Raw genomic sequence first — 19,701 nt, 5'->3', positions numbered from 1 at the left:
TTGTAGCGACCCCCTTGACACTTGCGGGAGGTGCCTTCCTTACGTGCTTACCACAAACACGTTATGTTTTTCCAAGAAGTCTGCTCCAAAAAAGAAGACTAGGCGGCACTCGAGGTTCGTGGTGTCAGCCTTTTATTTTAAAACCATGGGCATGACGCGTTTCGGGGTTTACTTCCTTTTTCAAATGCCCCCCTGGTTTAGTTCGCCGCTGTTGCTCACAATTCCCCTCATTTTAAAGTATGTGTCCTTCCCACCATCTCAAGTAGTGTGGGTAGCCTGCAAAACACGGCCTGGATCCGCCTCTATTCTCACCATTGGACAACATTTCCCAGCATGCAATGTCTTTCACAAGCTGGCGGCGGCCCTAGTTCTCGGTGTAATTTTGCCAGGTAGGTAACCGATGTGCTGTGAAGTCAGGCGGGGATTGTGGCAATTATTCTGGGCATCACTGTTTACAGTCACGACTCTCTCTCCCTCCTCGCACAAAATTCCTTCGCGGAGCAGAAAACACCAATGAAGTAGAAGTGTAGTCCCATTCACGTATGTACTGCGCATCCGCAGCAACATCCGATCCAGACTTCATGCGGGGCAGTTAGAGGGTCTTCCTTGTAGCGACCCCCTTGACACTTGCGGGAGGTGCCTTCCTTACGTGCTTACCACAAACACGTTATGTTTTTCCAAGAAGTCTGCTCCAGAAAAGAAGACTAGGCGGCACTCGAGGTTCGTGGTGTCAGCCTTTTATTTTAAAACCATGGGCATGACGCGTTTCGGGGTTTACTTCCTTTTTCAAATGCCCCCCTGGTTTAGTTCGCCGCTGTTGCTCACAATTCCCCTCATTTTAAAGTATGTGTCCTTCCCACCATCTCAAGTAGTGTGGGTAGCCTGCAAAACACGGCCTGGATCCGTCTCTATTCTCACCATTGGACAACATTTCCCAGCATGCAATGTCTTTCACAAGCTGGCGGCGGCTCCAGTTCTCGGTGTAATTTTGCCAGGTAGGTAACCGATGTGCTGTGAAGTCAGGCGGGGATTGTGGCAATTATTCTGGGCATCACTGTTTACAGTCACGACTCTCTCTCCCTCCTCGCACAAAATTCCTTCGCGGAGCAGAAAACACCAATGAAGTAGAAGTGTAGTCCCATTCACGTATGTACTGCGCATCCGCAGCAACATCCGATCCAGACTTCATGCGGGGCAGTTAGAGGGTCTTCCTTGTAGCGACCCCCTTGACACTTGCGGGAGGTGCCTTCCTTACGTGCTTACCACAAACACGTTATGTTTTTCCAAGAAGTCTGCTCCAGAAAAGAAGACTAGGCGGCACTCGAGGTTCGTGGTGTCAGCCTTTTATTTTAAAACCATGGGCATGACGCGTTTCGGGGTTTACTTCCTTTTTCAAATGCCCCCCTGGTTTAGTTCGCCGCTGTTGCTCACAATTCCCCTCATTTATATTTTGTGGGGAAGATATAAAAGATTACATAATTTGTCAAGTTTAAAAAAAGGATGATAGATTTGCAAAATATTTAAAAAACAATTTGAAAAAATATAGGTTTTATAAATATTACAATATGAAATTAACATTTAAAAAACCTTCGAAATTCACTGAAAAAAACATAGGGTTTACAGATGTTATAGTTAGGAATTAGCATTTAAAAAACCTTAGAAATAACCTGAAAAAAATCATATGTTTCAGGGACGTTATAGTTAGTTGGACATTTGACTCATATAAAACCAGAGAAATTCACCTGTTATAGTAAGTTGACCTAACTATAACTTGCGCGCCTGCAATGCACTGCTGATGATGTCACATATTACATCAGTCATGTCATGGTCAGTGATCACTGATGACATCTCAAATGACATCACTGATGACATCATTGATGACATCATCCACGTGATAGTCTGACACACCTCTTCACACTGTAACATAACCTTTGATACACACACTCTAAAATACAGACTACCGTTTTGAAAAGCATAGACACACCAATACCAGATACTAGATATCCATCCACTGATTCCTATCTATATATTGTGAGCCAGATATACACTGATACAGTCACTCAAACATGCTGTCACTCATCATTACATCAGTATAATATCCACTCATACACCTATACATACATTTACACAGTGCTACTGATCCATAGAGTTACTCACACATCTATTTAGTCATTACAAAAATCAATCATACACCCATGTACTCACACATGCAGATATATACACAACACCTGCCTTATTTATACACACACACCACTTTCCTTATTTATATACATACTATCACATACTTACTCTCTTATACAATCACTAATACAAGTTCACATTCGTGTATGTAGACACTCTTGCAATCACTGTCTCTCACGTAGTCAATTATACACCCCAACACTCACATATACTGTGTAAAAACATACATAGGGCTACTCACATATGTACAACTGAGACATCAATTCACAACACACCTGTACACACACTCAGCTATCTATACAGCCCTTCCGAGATGCACTTTTGAATCTATAGAACCAGTGAATCAGCCGTTCAGACATGTATGCACAGAGTCAGACACCACCCACACACCCACATAGACACTCAGACCCCCATACAGATACTTATACAATCAATGAAAAACACATATACACACTGATGTAGCTACTCACCAACCCATGCACCTGCTTACACACCAAGTGAGAGAATAAGAGATACATTCACACAGTCTAGTCACTAATCCATGCATTTAGTAACATACATTCAATCAGTGACTTATAGAGTCAGTCATGCATCTACTAAATAATGTATTCAGGCACTTTTACATCGACTTATTCTTGAATAGACCTTGGCATAGATATATATGAAAAATATTTAAACTTTACAGAAACACACATTCACAGGATGATGTCATCAGTGATGTAATTTGAGATGTCAACAGTGATGTCATGAGTGATGTCACTGACCATGTCATGATTGATGTAATATATGTGACGTCATCAGCAGTGCATTGCAGGCGCGCAAGTTATAGTTAGATCAACTAACTATAACAGGCAAATTTCTCTGGTTTTATGAGTCAAATGTTCAACTAACTATAACGGCCCAGAAACCTATGGTTTTTTCAGTGAAAAAAAAGTATATATATGTATATATATATATATATATATATATATATATATATATATATATATATATATATATATATATATATATATATATATATATATATATATATAGATATACTTAGCTCTTCTCATGGGTGATATATTTCTTATTTAAATTGAGCTTGTTCCTTTGTTCTAGTCTTGAATTTTTTTTGCTTATATGATTTGAATACACAGTCTCTTTCCTATTGAAATTCCTATCACTCCTTATTCTCGCAAATTTATTATTCTTAATACCCAGAAGGATCCCAATACCTCTGTCTTAGTCTTGGAAACGTTTCAATATGCTTAGGCGTATCCTCTTGCCACAATACACATTTCTCTGGCTTCTTTTCTGTATGTGTCAGAGACATTACTCACAACTTGCTGCTCAAAAACGAGTACTTTAGTCACTGCTCTCCTATTTATTTTCAAGCGACATGCACAGTAGTCAGACTCCTGCTCAAACTCTTTTTCTTCTTCTCAGAATCGGAGTGCTGAGGAGACACTAATTCTCCTCAGAACACTGCCAGCAGACCAAAGATTGGCTTCTGTAGTGGTAATTTGTAAACCTGGGAAACCGGAGGATTGTTGTAACTCGTAACCAATCTCCTTGATCAACGCGGAGGCCAAGGTCCTGGCGAAATTGTTAGCCTCACATCTCAATGCCGTCCTACCCTCCCTTGTTCATGCAGACCAATCCCGTTTTGTGCCGGGACGGAATACAGCACTGAACATTCGTCGGCTGCATAACGTATTGGCGCTGCAGCAATGTGTAGAGGAGGATGCGATTAATATGTCATTGGATGACTCTATGGCATTTGACTTCATAGAGTGGCCCTATCTCTTCGAAGTACTTGCCCGCTTTGGGTTTGGCCCAAGGTTTATGGCATTGGTTAGGCTGCTCTTCACTGTACTCTGTGGTCAGGTGAGGATGAACAATCGAACGTCGCGGGTGTTCACGTTGCACAAAGGGACCAGACAGGGTTGCCCCCTGTCCCCCCTACTTTTCGCCTTTGTCCGAGAACCCTTGGCATCATGGGTCAGACGAGATGTGGCTCTCAGAGGCGTCAAATGGGCGGATAAAATTGAGGATAGAATATCACTATATGCCAACGATATCCTGATTTACCTAGCTTCCCCTTACACTTCGATCCTTAGGTTATTAAATATCTTCACAAACTTCTGCAAGTACTCAGGCTATGCCGTTAATTGGGCAAAGTCAGTACTTTTTGTTCCTTCAGAGGATGCAATGTTGAAGTGACCAGCAAAGGTTTCCGATACTTGGGGATATTTATCATTCCAGACCCAAAAACCTTTTACAACAAGAAGCTGGTAGTCCCCCTACATAGGCTTAGGGATGATGTCAAACATTAGAGGTCACTACCATTATCACTGCTAGGTCAAGCGGCCCTGTTTAAAATGCTAGCACTGCCACGATTACTCTACCTACTCTATACTATGTCCCTGACACATATTTTAACAGTGTTGAGACGGAGGTCCGGACATTACTATGGGACGGAGGGACGCCGCAGATTGCCTTAGAGAAACTAACGAAGGGGTGGTATGATGGAGGCATCGCACTCCCTGACATACAGCTTTATTATTGGGCATCACAATTGTTAGCTGTTAATCACTGGCTATACAGTCTTCAGACGAACCCGGCATACAAGTTAGAGCAGTATCAAACCAAACGAGAAGGGTATCTGGGAGTCCTAAGAGAGCCCTATATACCAAACCCCACAAAGGGAGATATCTGGGACCAATGGCTCACACGACCTCCATTTGGCATAAGGCTACTAAACACCTGGGGTGGACGGGAAAACTGACAAAAGCGACGCCCCTATGGTCCTCTCAACAACGGGGGCTGCTTTGCTATAATGTGGGGTTTGACAGATGGGACACCATAGGAATCTCTCCAATTGGCGATCTATTAAAGAAGGGCAAGATACTTACCTTTAAGGACTTACAAGTTCAATATGAATTGGAGCCGGGGGAGATGTTTCTGTACCTACAAAATTGTCATGCGATTAACATAGCTCTCCCAGATATGATGACCATACCAGATGCGTCCCTCTTGGAGGATCGACTCATCAGAACCTCTCCTGACCAAGGCCATTTCCCATAAATACCGTAAGTTATGTAATGATACATCAGACCCCTTTCACATTCTCAGGGACAAATGGCAGGCAAACATGGGACAGATCGAGGATGAAGACTGGCAAACCGCCCTGATGTCCCCAAGCAAGGCGGCCATAAACACCGTTTTCAGTTGTTCCAACTAAAATTATTACATAAGACATACCTAACAGGTGTGACATTAGCTAAGATAGGGACCAGGCAAGATGCACTTTGCCTGTGTGGATGTAACCAATCGGCCACATTTTATCATATACTATGGGATTGCCCCCTGATTGGACACTTATGGGAAAGGGCCACAGAAAAGATGCGGGATGCACTAGGGAAACAAATCGCTTTAATACCATCACTGGGGATTCTGAACATATGGGGCGTGACCAATCTCACCGGCATAGAGCAACAATTCACCACCTTGGGATACACATTAGTGAAAAGAGCCATTGCTATGAAATGGGGGGCAGCAGATCGCCCACTGATATTAGGATGGGTGGTGGAGATGGACAGATGCATGGTAGCCGAAAAGGAGGTTTACAAATCCAGATGCTGTCCTAAAAAGTGGGACAAAAAATGGGGCGCCTGGAACACATATCGGGGAGAACTGTGCACCTCACCAACAGTAGGAATGGAAATGTCAAAAGAGAGAACTATGGAACCGTAATGTCTGACTACAATATTGTATACGGCATTGTTTATTTTCAATTCTGTGAAGAAATGTGTATCAATGTGACTATTCAAGTGACGAATGTTCAGTTACTAATAAAATTATTATATAAAATAAAAATAAAAATACTCCTCAGTACAAGTGCGCTGACAAGACACTACCGCTCTTCTCAGGAATTCAGTTGAAGTGCGCCGTGTTCTGCACACGTGCGCACCTCGACCTGAATTGGTTTGAAAAACTAGACCATCTGGAACTCTTTCCAATTATCTTGGTGACCATCTTAAAATTCTTGCGATGAATTCTTAGAATATATTTTAGTAAGATGCTGATCAAGAACTTACTGCCTGGATATCTTCGCTTCCACGAGGGATAATGGCAAACCGGAAGGTATTTGGCTTTCTTGACCTTACTTGTGGACTCAATTATGTTGCAATGCCATGGATTCCTGTCACTATGCCAGGATGTGTAAAAGAAAAAAGACTTGAGTCAGGTGTATTTGTGATTAAACTAAACATTCAGGTGAGGTGGTGTCTGAAGATAAAACGCCAGGAAATACCAGTGATATGATCCTACACAATAAATTTGTTTTGAATGTAAACAATATTTCTTGAAATGGTAAGCTAGAATGTTGGATGACAATTGGAAGAGTTTCTCTGTAAAATGTTTAAAGATTCGGGTTCATCTTACATCACAGTAATTGAAAATGTGTGGAAATATTAGTTTCCGACATACAATCTGAAGGGTATAGTGACAAATATATTTATATGCTGGGTTTCAGAGGGCTGCTGTTCAAATTTAAGGATAAGGGAAAAGGGGAGAAAGGCTGGGTCCTGTCTCTGACCGGCCGGACCACTCTTATATAGTAAACAAACAAAATTGCCGGGCAGTTTTAGTTAATGAAACGAATACGCACCTAGTATTACCAATTACTAGGCTGACAAACCATCTGTGTTTAGTCACTTATATATTTTATGAAAAAAAGATGATCAAAAGATTTCATAGCATCAAAAGCGATTCACTTCACATTTATAAAGGTTCACAAATACATTGAAAAAACCATACATGATACATTAAATCAAAACATACACATATAACAATTGTGAAAACGTTAAATGAAGACAACTGTGAAATGCCTCAAAACAATTCCTTTTTAGAGGCACCAATCCTAAATGCAAATAAACAAGTGGACAGTTAAGAGAACAATCTAGCCTACTTGTTATAACCACCACTAGATACACATAAATCAGTTCAACGTACGGTGCACACCATAGGAAAACACAAAACTATGCGGCAATGTCAAGTTGTGTACAAATTATATTCCTATTGTGCCCTAACAAGTAAGTATCTGGGTGGGACTGGACGCCGCTTTTGATGCTATGAAATCTTTTGATCAAATTTAAGGATAGACATACATGACAAATGTTATATAGCGAAATAAAGTCTGTCAGTTCTCGGCTGGTTTGATCAAAGGAATTTGCATACTATTATTGACCATAATAGCAAGGAGCAGGTTTAATTGTCGATGAAGGGGTGACTGGGGAATTCCATGTTAAGATAGTTTGTGAAAGTGTTTGACAAAAACCTAGGTAATTTGATTTGTTTTGAGTATAAAATTCTGTTGAAAGATGTACCATGCCCAAAAGTTCATATAGTAAGTAACATCTCTATATTAATAAGAGAGGAGGTGTTTAGAGAATTGGAAATGTTGGTTGCCATTGATGTTATTGAACCTACAGAAGCCTCCAAATGGATTTCTCCAGTTGTGGTGGTGGATGGAGTAATGGGAAAAAAAGACTGTGTGTAGATATTCGACATTTAAGTAATCATTTTATTATTGAGAGATTTCCTTTAAAAAATTAGATGTTAACATGCTTGAAAGGTGCAAAGTCTGTTTTCTGCCATAGATTTGTCGCTCGCTTATCATCAAGTCTCATTAGTACCTGAATCTAGAAGAATCCCAACATTTAGTACACCAGATGGGTGTTTCCAATTCAAACACATGCTGTTTAACTTAGCTTCTGCAGTTACTGTCTTTCAAGGACTGATATTCAAGTTGTTTGGCAAGGACGATGGCAATGTGTTCTTTGAGGACGATATACTGATTTTTGGTGAAGGAAGGAACAAGTATGATCTCAAATTGGAGAAAGTCTTGAAAATTCTAGAAGTGTATGGCTTGACTGTTAATCCCCTAAGTGCAAGTTTGCTGAGAATAGTGTGACAAACCTAGGACATTTCACAGGAAGGTGATGTTAAACCGAAACCATCCTTGTTAAGTGCTTTTAGAGATGCTTCAGCACCTAGCTGTAAGGACGATGCTCTGCCATTTTTGGGGCTTGCTGAGTACTGCAAAGTATGTTCCATATTTTGCATATAAAATGTATAATATCAGACAGTTGTTGAAAAATAAGAATATATTTGAGTGGTCCCTGCAGTGTGATAAGGACTTTTGCCAGGTCAAACATGAAATAAGTAATGCTGCTGCTTTGAAGAGTTTTAACCCAATTGCTGACAACAATATTACCACAGACGTGAGTGACAGAAAATTGGGAGCTGTGTTGACACAGAGATAGAAAGGAAAGAGAGAATGTGTTAGCCTCTGCATTCAGGACCCTGTCTACTACTGAGGAAAAGTACCCCATTATAGAGAAAGATACCATAGATTGTGCTTTGGCTCCTGTTCATTTTAGAGCCTTTGCATGGGGCAAGCCACTTGTTAAGTTGTTAATTACTGAAGAACCGGTTAATGCGTCTGCAAGAAATGCCAGGTTATAAATTAGAATGCAGGATTTTGTGTACAAAAAGATTTATGTACCTGCAAAGTAAAATATTTTGCTGACTTCTTATCTAAGATGCCTTCACAATTGAAGGAATGTGAGGATGATGATTGGAATGAATGTCAGATCGCTTTGGTGCATGATTCAGTAACAAATGCTGCTAAGAAAGAAGTGTGGGAAATGGAATATGGGAAGGATATTGTGTTGCAAAATGTCTCTATGCTCATCTGTGCCAAATGGCCTAAGAAAGAGCTGATGGCAGCAGTTAGACCTTTATGGGAGGTTAGATCAAAATTGGCACAGGAGAATGGCATGATTAGGAAAGGTAACAGGGTTATTTCCCATAGTGGGTTACGAGAATTTTTTTTGAAGTTATATCATGAAGGCCAGTTTAGACTCATCAAAACAAAGTCAGTAGTAAATAAGTTATTTTGGTTGCCTGGTGTAGATTTGTTTGTGGAAAGCCATGTGGGGTGGATAAGACTATCCGCACATTGAGCCTGCCTATGACTAATGATTTTATTCCTAAATATCCTTGGAATGTGTTGCCGTGGACATTGCGGGGTGGTGAGCACTCCACGGAGGTATATTATTGTTCCTATGGATTTCTTTTGAAGGTGCCTGTTTGAGGAAGTGGTAGACAAAGCTGATACCGATTCTGTGTTTAATTTTTGAATCATAGAGTATTTCTGCAACAATTGTGATTGATAATGGTGTGCAGTTCTTATGTAAGATTCCAGGAAGTATTTTGATAAAACTGAAGTGACCATAAAATAACTTTTATTATCCGGAAGAGGTGGTTGAAGTGTTGCATAATGCGATTTGTCTAAAAAATGACAAAGCATGGAACCTTACATGTGTGGCTGTGGGTTACAATGAAGCGTGGAGGGATACTAATTCAGCTTCACAAGATGATGATATAGGTTTGTTAGTAAATGATCGAATGGAACCTTGATAGTGTGGCACAGAGGGAATTGATGGTGGTAAAAATGTTGTTTCGGAGTGTGCTACCTCAGAATTGGTGGTTCTGTTCCAGGAACCAATGACATTAAAGCTGCTGTTGAATCATGGGGAATTGCTGTTAAATCAAGTGTTGTGTCAGAAAGTTCCAAGTCTAAATCTGGTAAGAGATTTGCTGAGGCTGTGAAGGATTCTGTGGTAGAGGAGTCTGAAGATACAACAGATGTACCAATTGGTCGTAAAATACACAGGAAACTTCCAAAGTGGTTGAAGGACTAAATGTTGTGAAGGTATCTCATCATATATTATGGAAATGTATTACATGTATCTTAAGCTTTATTGCTGTTTTGTTCTTCATTGCTTTAGTGTAAATATTTGTTTTATAAGAAAGGGGATGTGTTGTGTACTTAGCTGAAGGGTTTGTCATTACCATTCAATTCTAGAATCTCCAGTGAGGCTGGATGCATTCTAGTGTTGGGGCAGAAGGTGGTTAACTAAGGAGCTAGAAGGATCAGAGGGCTGTATTTGCCAGAACATGTATCTCTAGACATTACACTTGCGGTTTACATCGTGGATTTATACACTACAGTGTCTTACGATTGCACTGGGATTAAAACCCAATAAAATAAGGGGACACTTCCCTCCTTAATGCTGCATTAACACCTACACTGACACTCAATCTGAAAAAGTGCATTGTTTTAAGGTGATATCCTCCATTGCCTTTTCAGTATTTACTTTCACTACTGGTTAGGCCTTTTAGTTTTCACCGTCATGAATATGAGGTCCAGATAGTTATTTCAGCACTGGGAAAGTTGAATCAACTATCTAATTTAAACTCATGTTTTAATTCTGAGACTCAGGAAACTCAAAAATGTAAAACTAGAGCACTAACTTAATTGATATACAAAGTAAATACGATCAGATCTTCTGGCCATCATAATGATTAATTCTAGTGTGAGGTGTTGTTCTCTATAGATGTAGAACTGCAGCATTAAGGGATTTGTTTTGTTTTTACAAATAATGTAGACCTGCCCCAAAACATATGGATATCTATTTTTACTGTTTGGTCTTGTCACTTACCGTGCATTGAGAGTGACCGATCGCGGAGCTTTCGGTGGAGGCGTTGGAAAGAATTCGGGGTCAGGTTCCAGGCCAGAGAGCCTCATGCTGGTATTCCCAGTTGCCATTTTGCTGCTCATTTACCCTCAGTCGGGGACGAGGTGCTTACTTGGAGAAAGGCCACTGTACAATGATGATAAGACAAGCGCCAGCTGTTATGTCTATCCAAAGAAATGTACTGTGTTGGACAGAAGAACTGTTTTACCAAGTGAAGCTAGTATGTTGTTTCTGTTTAGCAGGAGTATATGCCTCAATGGCAAAAATATCTGATTAATCATATCCCTATTTACAAAATAGGCCTGGCCCATCTGAAACAAGTTCTTAATCAGAGGAAGCCTCTGCCTGCCTAGATAACAAGTGTGCTTGTGGGTTTACAGAAGTCACTAAGTGCTCAGGCAGGTGAACTCAAGCGGGAGTTGAGTGGGACAGCGGTTGTTAATCCTGTATAATCCACCTATCATCTGACCTAGGCCCGAATAGTGTGGCCTCACAGACTGTGTGCTAATGTTTTGGAAGTTCAGCCCAATCAACAGAACTGTATATGCTTGGGGTAGTGTTAGTGAATAACTCTGTGCAGTTGCTGCATTTACTAGCAAGTACTACCGCCAGGGTCGGCACTAGGCTTGAGCAGTGTGGGCAGCTGCTCAGGGCCTCCCACTCAGCCTTCCAGCATGGGGCCCGCACAATGGCAATACCCCACTGGTCCTCATTTACCCTGCCGATCTAATTGACAGAAAGGTGTCTCTTTACAATTGGAACCATGGGAGGGGTCCCTCTAAGGGATTGTGTGGCAAGGCCTAGTGAAGGAGGACACCTTTCTGGCTGCCCATTCGAGACACTGAGGGACACCCATTGTCAGCACTTTAGCACCCCACAGGTTTAACTCTCAGCCCCCAAGCAATTCTCACACCTTCAGCCCGAAATGGGCTGTAAAAGAGGTGCTTGTAGGTGGCTGAGAGGAGCTGCGCCCAGGAGGAGTCTCTCAAAGAAGCTTCCCAAGCCCAGAAGGTGTCACTTATGTAAATTAGAGGGGCCTCGCACACTCCCTTTCGCCCGGAGCCCTAAAAATCCTAGAACCGGCCCAGACTACTGCACTATGGGCTAGTTGTTCTAACATTTTCTGCAGGCGCGAATGTGTTTTAGACCCGTTTGCGACCGCAAAAAACATGTGGCTCATTTAGTAATCCTATTTCGCAAAATAGGATTAGCAACTCGTTATTAGGAAGGGGCGTTTCAAGGGCATCCCTTTCTAACAGCGACTCCTGAAGCTATGTATGACTGTTTTGCGACTGCATTTGCGGTCGAAAAACTGTTGTTTACCACCCTTCACAGAAGGGTGGTAAACCACTCACAAATGGGAAGGAGTCCCCATTTGACCCCTTTCCCTTTGTGAATGGCTCTAAAAATATTTTTTAAGGGGCAGGCAGTGGTCCTAGCAGGGACCACTGCCTTCAGTTTTATTTTCTCAATGCAACCCATTTTTCCTTTAAGGAAAAGGGGCTGCATTTTTTTTTACTGCTTTATTTAAAAGCAGTCCCAGACATGGCGGTCTGTTGACCCAAGCAGGCCACCATCCCTGGGAGTGCCAGCCATTCCCAATGGGGTCACAAATTGCGACAGCCTCATTAATATGCATGAGGCATGCAATTTGCGACCCCATTGGGAATTGCAAACATTGTCTCAGGCACTGTTGTGAATCCCAATGTGTGAGTTGCATATTGCGAGTCACAAAAGCTACTCAATTTGTGTGGTGACGTTCTAGTGTTTGCCGGGCGGGCGCCGAGGGCGGAACCGGAAGTGTGGCCATTTTGTATCGCCGCGACTTTCGAGCCCGTCCGACGCTCTTCTCGGCGCTCAGGTTGAATAAACAAAACGCTTGCAAGCACACAGCCTCAGCGTTCTAATTTGAGGCAATTGCCATCGCTTTATGGTGCAACACAATCTTTACAATGGCGACGAGGCATGGGTTGGTCTAGCAGCGCTGAGACACGCTGTGCCACCGACCACCCACATCAGTCTGAGCGCGGCAGAGGGACAAGTGTGGGCCCCAAGAAAACAAAGCCCCCCCCACATCAAAAGCACGACATGGAGCGACACCTGGCCACCAGGGAGTGAAAATTGCGCCCAACCCGAACCGGTAAGGTGGACCACGGCGCTGAACACCGGGTAGGGGGGCATCACACACGAGAAGGCCCCAGAGCGACATAGGGAGAAGAGACCACCGCAGAGACGGGCGGAGGCGCACCTTGAGGGAAAGGACAACCGGTCCACGGCACCCAGAAAGGAGAAGCCAACAAAGGGGCATTGAGCAAGAGTATAGGATTGGGAGGATCCACGGAAAGCCCCACCACTAACCAGTCGACAGTGTAGGGGTATTAGCATAACCCCACCACAAACTTCAGACCGCAGCCCTGGACTCCCCAGGTACGTCCGATAGTGAGGAAGGAAGCCCCGTCCCCGCACAAGAAGACAGACAGGAAGGGAGATAAGCACCAGGAAGCCCGCCAAGCGTCGTCGTGCAGCAGAAGCAAGGCCAATGCAACGCAGGAAGAATGAGTGCGCAATCATCCTCCCTCACCAACCTGGTCCCATTCTTACCCAAGAGAGGGGAACCAGCGATGCCATAGGAGGACTGGAAAAGGTATTTCCTGAATTACCTATCAGCCCTGGAAGAAGAGAGCGAAGTGATGTACTCGAGCTCCCGGAGGAAGAAAATACTCCTGCTCAACATAGGCCCAGAACGAATCAGGGTATACGACAAACTAGTGAAGAAGACCAGGCTTCCCCCGGACACGGATGAGTTCCGACATGCGATCGAAGACTTAGACTCGCACTACTGACCCGTGGTATGTGTAGCCATAGACAGGTGCAATTTCTTCCAGAGGAAACAGGGCGGAGGAGAATCGATCGACGAATACATGGCGGCCCTGCAGAAACTAGCATTGACCTGCAAATTTGGAACGGTACATGACGAACTAATAAGGGACCAGATCATAATGCATACATCCAACACGGCCATCCAAGAGAAATTGTGGGTCAACGGCAATGCTCCGCTCAAAGAAGTATTAGCACTCGTGAAGAAGGCGGAACTATCGAAGAGGTGCGCGGAAGCAGTGCGGAAGGAGACAATCTGCAAAACGACAGTTTGCAAAGTTTCAGAAGGAAACAGACCAGCCAAGACCCCAGAAGTGGGACCATCCAACACACGATCCCAAAAGAGATACCCCCAGAGAGCAGGGGGGATGCAAGGACCCAAATGGAACAACAAGGAAAATTGCTACCGGTGTGGAAGCCCAACGCACGTAGGCAACGATAAGGCCTGCCCAGCCTTCAGGGCCAAGTGCTCGTACTGTGGCATTATGGGCCACTACGAAAAGGTATGCCGACACCGGCCCAGGAAGACAGAAGTGAAGTACGTAGCCCAAGGCGGCGAGGAGGAAGAAGAAGAAGAAGAGGAAGTCTTGTGCATAGACGACCAAGTCCTGGGAATAAACTGCGCGGGATCCAAGAAGTCGGTATTGAAAATGAAGATCGGCGGAGTAGACATCGACATAGTAGCAGACTCAGGGTCCCCATACACGATAATCCAATGAACCGTGTGGTAAAGAGACTTTCAACAAAAGACTAAGGCATGCCTAACGTCCCCGGACATACGTCCTGTCACGTACACAGGCGAACCAATACCCATGGTAGGGTATTGTCATCTCGCGTTCGAATTCAACGGGCGGACGGAAAACTGTACGTTGCCCAGAAGGGGCCCTCGGTCCTGAGATGGATTGATCAAGGCGCCTTAGGAATTCAACTTAACCCAGGAGGAATCAACCAAGTCCTGATGACAGACACCGAACAAGAATACAAGGTAGCGGCGTGGAAGGGAGAGAACCCGGAGGTCTTCAAGGGGACCATAGGTAGGATGACCAAATTCTTACACAGAATATGCCTAAAGGAGGGAGCGCGCCCAGTGAGCCACAAGGTCCGCAACATTCCATTTCGAAGTAGAGAAGCAGTACAGGAGGAACTACTGCGCCTGGAAAAGTGTGGAATTATTGAGGCCATCGAGAGCGCGGAATGGCTTGCGCCCCTCGTCGTCGCGAGAAACCTAATGGGAAGGTGCGTCTGTGTGTGGATCTAATTGAACTGAACAAGAAAATATGGGTGGACAAGTTTCCACTACCCCGGGTCAATGAGATGCTGTCGAAGACAAAAGGAATAAAGTGGTTCTCCATCGTGGATCTCTCATCTGCATACCATTAAATCGCTTTGCACCCTTCCTGCAGTCACCTGACGTCCTTCATAACACCGTTTGGGTGTTACAAGTTCCTGAGGATGCCGTTCGGACTAGCATCGACGGCAGCGGTATTTCAGAAACTAATGCATAGACTGTTTCAGAAGGTAGAGGGAGTACAATACTTTCAAGATGCTATCCTCATAATGGGGAAGTCGAAAGAAGACCACGATGCCAAACTGCACGCTGTGTTGGCCATACTGGAGAAAAATGGGCTCACAGCTGAATGGGCGAAATGCAAGTTCGGCGTAAAATCAGTGACATACCTAGGTCACGAGAGGATGTATGTCACTACAACGCATGCTTTTACAACGCATGCCATTACGACGCAGGTTTTACAACGCAAGTCGTTACAACGACTTGCCTTGGGGGGCGCTGGATAGTGAATAGTTTAATTTACTATTCCAACTCCAGTCCCCGTGGATAGTAGGGAAGGTGTTGGATAGTAATTAAACTATTCCCTATCCTAGAGCGCCCCCCAGCGCAATGCGTTGTAATTACTTGTGTTGTAAAAGTTGCGTCGTAATGGTAGTGCGTTGTAAAAGTTGCATTGTAAAGGATGTTTCCCTCACGAGATCAGTGAGAAGGGAATAGAGCCGAAGAGAGCTAATGTGGCAGCCATTAAAGATGCACCCACACCAACGAGGAAGGAAGAAATCCGCTTGTTTTTAGGCATGGCTGAATTCTACAGCAAATTCATCCCGCATTTCTCATCCAAAACCCATCACCTGCGGCAACTCCTGAAGGAGAAGAACGCATGCAAATGGTCCAACGAAGAGCAAATGGCGTTTGATGCCTTGAAACAAGAGATCTGCAATGCCGTACCCCTCAAGGGATTCGACCAAGCTGCAGTGTCCATACTGACTATGGATGCCAGCGACAAACGGTTGGGTGCAGTGTTGATACAGAAGTTACAAGAAGGTGAAGTCACCACAGTCAGCTTTGCCTCAACGTCGCTAGCGCCCAACGAAGAAAAGTTCAGCGTGATAGAAAAGGAGATGCTGGCAGCAGTATGGGCCATGGAGAGCATCAGACAGTTCATATGGGGTTCTAGTTTTTTGCTCCGCACAGACCACAAACCACTAGTAAAAGTCCTTACCTCCAGCGGACACGCTCATGCGACACCCCGCATAGCGAAGATGACCTTGAGACTACTGGACTACGTATATGAGGTGGAGTACATTCCAGGAAATAGGAACAAAGTGGCTGAATTTCTAATTAGAGCGGCAGCTATGGAACGGGCGACGGACAAGGAACCCTCAGGATGGGAAGGCTACATGGTGGCGCTGACGCAAGACCATGAAATGGTAATCAGCGAGAAGGAATGGGAAGAAGCGTACACCCAGGACGAGGCCTTGGAGGCCGTGAAAGGCTATGTGACACACGGGTGGCTGGACAAGAGACACCTAGACGGCCAGCTGAAGAAGTTCTGAGAAGTTTGAGAAGAACTGTCGATAGGAGACAATCCAGTCTTCCTACTAAGAGGGGACAAAGTATTCCCCCCGCGGACCTTGGTGGAACACCTCCTAACTATCCTCCACGAGGGACACCTTGGCATACAGAAGACCAAGACCAGGGCGAAGCAGGCGTACTGGTGGCCTGCCATGGACAGCCAAGTGGAAAGACATGTCCGGATGTGTGAACCATGCAGCAGGGCAGACAAGACACAGATCTTGCTGAGGCCACCCCTGGGGAAATTCACCGTCCCCTCAGCCCGTGGGAAATGATATCGGTGGACATTTTAGGACTCATCCTGGATACCCACGGAGTGCCGAAATATGCCATAGTACTGGTGGACCGGTACTCCAAGTGGCCGGAGGTGAAAGTGCGTGACACCGTAGACACAGAGGCGGTGCTTTCTATCCTAACCTCCACGTTCGTGAGGGAAGGTATCCCGAAAGTGATCACCTGTGACAATGGACCGCAGTTCGTGTCCACGAAGTGGGATGCCTTCATGGCACGCAACGGAATCGAGGTCAAACACACCCCAATCTACCACCCAGCGGGGAACGGATTAGCCGAGAGGTTCAACAGAGTGATTATGGGGTCAGTACAAGCGGCGATAAGTGCAGGCCAAGATTGGGAGAAAGAGCTCCCGAAGATGTTATGGGCGTACTGTATCACTCCTGCCAGCACGGGGTATAGCCCTTTCCGTATACTGCGAGGGCGAGACCCTTTCACAAAGGGCAATCTGGCGTGGAAACACCTAATAGTCCAGAGCAAGTGGTCCCCGGCTGTGGTGCGGAGGAACATTGAAAGAGCTCAAGCCGTGTATACAGAACAATACAACAGATGACGAAACGTCCAAGATGTGGCCCAAGAAAAGGGCGAGTGGGTGAGAGTAAAGCAGGCCGTGTTGAAGAAGAAGACCATTGCAAGTGATAGAACCGTACGCCAGATCGGCTCTGCTCAGTGATGGAAAAGTATGGTCGCAAGACAGGATGGCAAAGTGCAGCAAAATTCTAAAGTGGGAAATTCCAGATGAAGTGGACCCGCTCGGCATGGCGAGTTGCAAAGAAGTGGGAAAGGAAGTAGCTGCGGAAGCGGACGAGTCAGGAAATCCACTGTGTTGGGAAGGCAATGCAGACCAGCGACTTCAGGAGGAAGGTGGAGAAGATGGAAGAACCGACCCCCCAACACCTAAAAGCCGAGGACGAGAGGGACACAACCCAGGGATGAGAGTAACGACACATAAGATGGACAGAGACACGGGCAGAGACAAAAGCGAGAACACCAGCCAGGAGCCTGTGAGAACAAGGTCAGGCAGAGAGATCAAAGCCCCCAAGAAATTCGAAGAGTTCAGCATGGAATTCAAGTAAGACTGTTCTGTTTTTTTTTCCCATTCCAGGACTGTGAATCTTATCATGTTATAGGTGAACTTATTGTGAAGGTGTTAAAGGGGGGAGATATCTGGTGACATTCTAGTGTTTGACGGGCGGGCACCAAGGGCAGAACCGGAAGTGTGGTCATTTTGTATCGCGTGACTTTCAAGCCCGTCGGACACTCTCCCCGACGCTCAGGTTGAATAAACAAAACGCTTGGTGGGTTGTACATCTGACCCTACATGCTGTATTAGTGAGGCATTGTATTTTTGATCGCCCTCTATCTGGGACCGTGGTTCACTTTCCCTGTGGTACCCCAGGTTCTTCCAACTACTAACCGGGCTCTTTCAGATACATTCTCTCTTTTGCGGACCTGACCTATTTACAGCGTCGCTCCTCTTCCAAGGCCATTTCAGGATGACTTCTCCCTGTTAGGTGTCCCTTGACGTTTTACAGTAAACGCTCATCCTATTTCCGTTTGGCCTACAGTATGTCATTCTGTCTTGCTGTGGCATCTTAATTTGTCTCTCGTTGTGACTCCTTAACCATTTCACTCTGCCCCCCACGCTACTTACGACCTGTCGTTTCTGCTTTCGCTACTTTGGCCTCACTTTCTTCTGCTGTTTTGTCACTACGGTTTACAGCATATCAAGCTATCTCCAACGTGGATTTTTATTTTTGGTTGAGGAATCCTCTTTCCCTGAATGCTACCCCCTATCGACACTTCAATACCCTAATACGTTCCCACTCTCTCCCGGGGCACCCTACCGTTTCCCAATTTACACTCTGTCACATCAGTGAGTCCGGCTCTGGGAACGGGCCTTCCACAGCACGTCTCGGTTCTGGCATCTCGTCCGGGAGGCTCGCAGAAGACGCAGGCCCTCCGCTCCGCAGGCACCTTGGAAACCTAATAGCAATGACCCTACGCGCGCGGATCTTCTGTGACGGGCAATGACGTAGGGACTTTTCAGAAAAGATGGCGGGCTAAACGGTAATCCTTCGTCAACGTCTAGTCGTGTGCGCCACGTGTAAGCTCTAGTCTCTACGACCAGCATCACCCACACTGTGAACACGGGCAGTATTCAAGCGGTGGGGTTTGCGCTGTCAGATAATTGAGAAAGACGTATGGTTGGACACGTCTGGGGCCTCGTTGTAATTGTGATACAGACCAATTTCCAGGTGCCCGCCGCTTAATTTGTGCAGACTGAAGCTGTGCTGCGAGAACGTCCTTGGACGGGAGGGCGAGACTGTTTACAGTACTGTTACCTTAACTAGTAAAAGTAAACTCGCTTTTTGCCTTTAGGGTCATACACAAGACAGGAAACTTGGAGCAGCGTTTTGGATGAATCTGATGCACTCTGGTGAGTTGAGGTTCGCACTTGCATACCTCTTCTAATTGCACACATGTGATATTTGTTTGTAGCATGACTGTGACAATCACAAGTCTCTTGTGTGACATACTCAGAGCTGCTTTATAACCGAAAGGGACGTGGTGTAAGGCTGAGACGAGAGCCTTAGTTCCATTTTTTGGGTTTGGCCTAGGCAACGCTTGCTCTGTCTTTTCGAGACATGCTTTATTCAGGTATGGACTTTAATCTCTGCCCATTTTCCTGCCCATCTTTTCAGTTGGCTCATTTTACTGTCCTTTGTAAATGCTGGCTTTTGTTGGTGAATAGGCTTTGTAGTCCCGCCGTTTGGAGAGGGATACGTTGCATACAGATAAGTAAGAAAAGGAGATAATGGAGCTTGTGGTTGAGGGCTTCAGGACTGAGGTCCTAAAATATCCCATTTTCTAGCAGCTTCATTCCCCACCCCTGGC

At 44.9% G+C, this 19,701-nt stretch overlaps 1 protein-coding gene across 2 annotated transcripts in view; it reads right to left on the bottom strand.

The window, feature by feature from the left end:
* Window positions 1-18,785, bottom strand: part of BTBD16 (BTB domain containing 16) — a 957,777-nt gene extending 938,992 nt beyond the window's left edge. Inside the window, exons 1-2 of one of the 2 annotated variants that reach the window (XM_078641204.1) lie at window positions 18,651-18,785; window positions 10,737-10,898 (exon numbers count right to left, since the gene is read on the bottom strand). In XM_078641204.1, coding sequence (XP_078497330.1) covers window positions 10,737-10,855 — 119 coding nt within the window. In that variant the 5' untranslated portion in view covers window positions 10,856-10,898; window positions 18,651-18,785. The remainder of the gene's footprint in view (window positions 1-10,736; window positions 10,899-18,650) is intronic. The other variant, XM_078641205.1, reaches the window with a different exon arrangement.
* Window positions 18,786-19,701: the final 916 nt, after the last annotated feature.

Source organism: Lissotriton helveticus, chromosome 5_1 (genome assembly GCF_964261635.1).
Source record: "Lissotriton helveticus chromosome 5_1, aLisHel1.1, whole genome shotgun sequence".
Classification (NCBI taxonomy): domain Eukaryota; kingdom Metazoa; phylum Chordata; class Amphibia; order Caudata; family Salamandridae; genus Lissotriton; species Lissotriton helveticus.
Note: the sequence above shows the minus strand (reverse complement) of the source record. Positions and strands in the feature narration are given on the sequence as shown.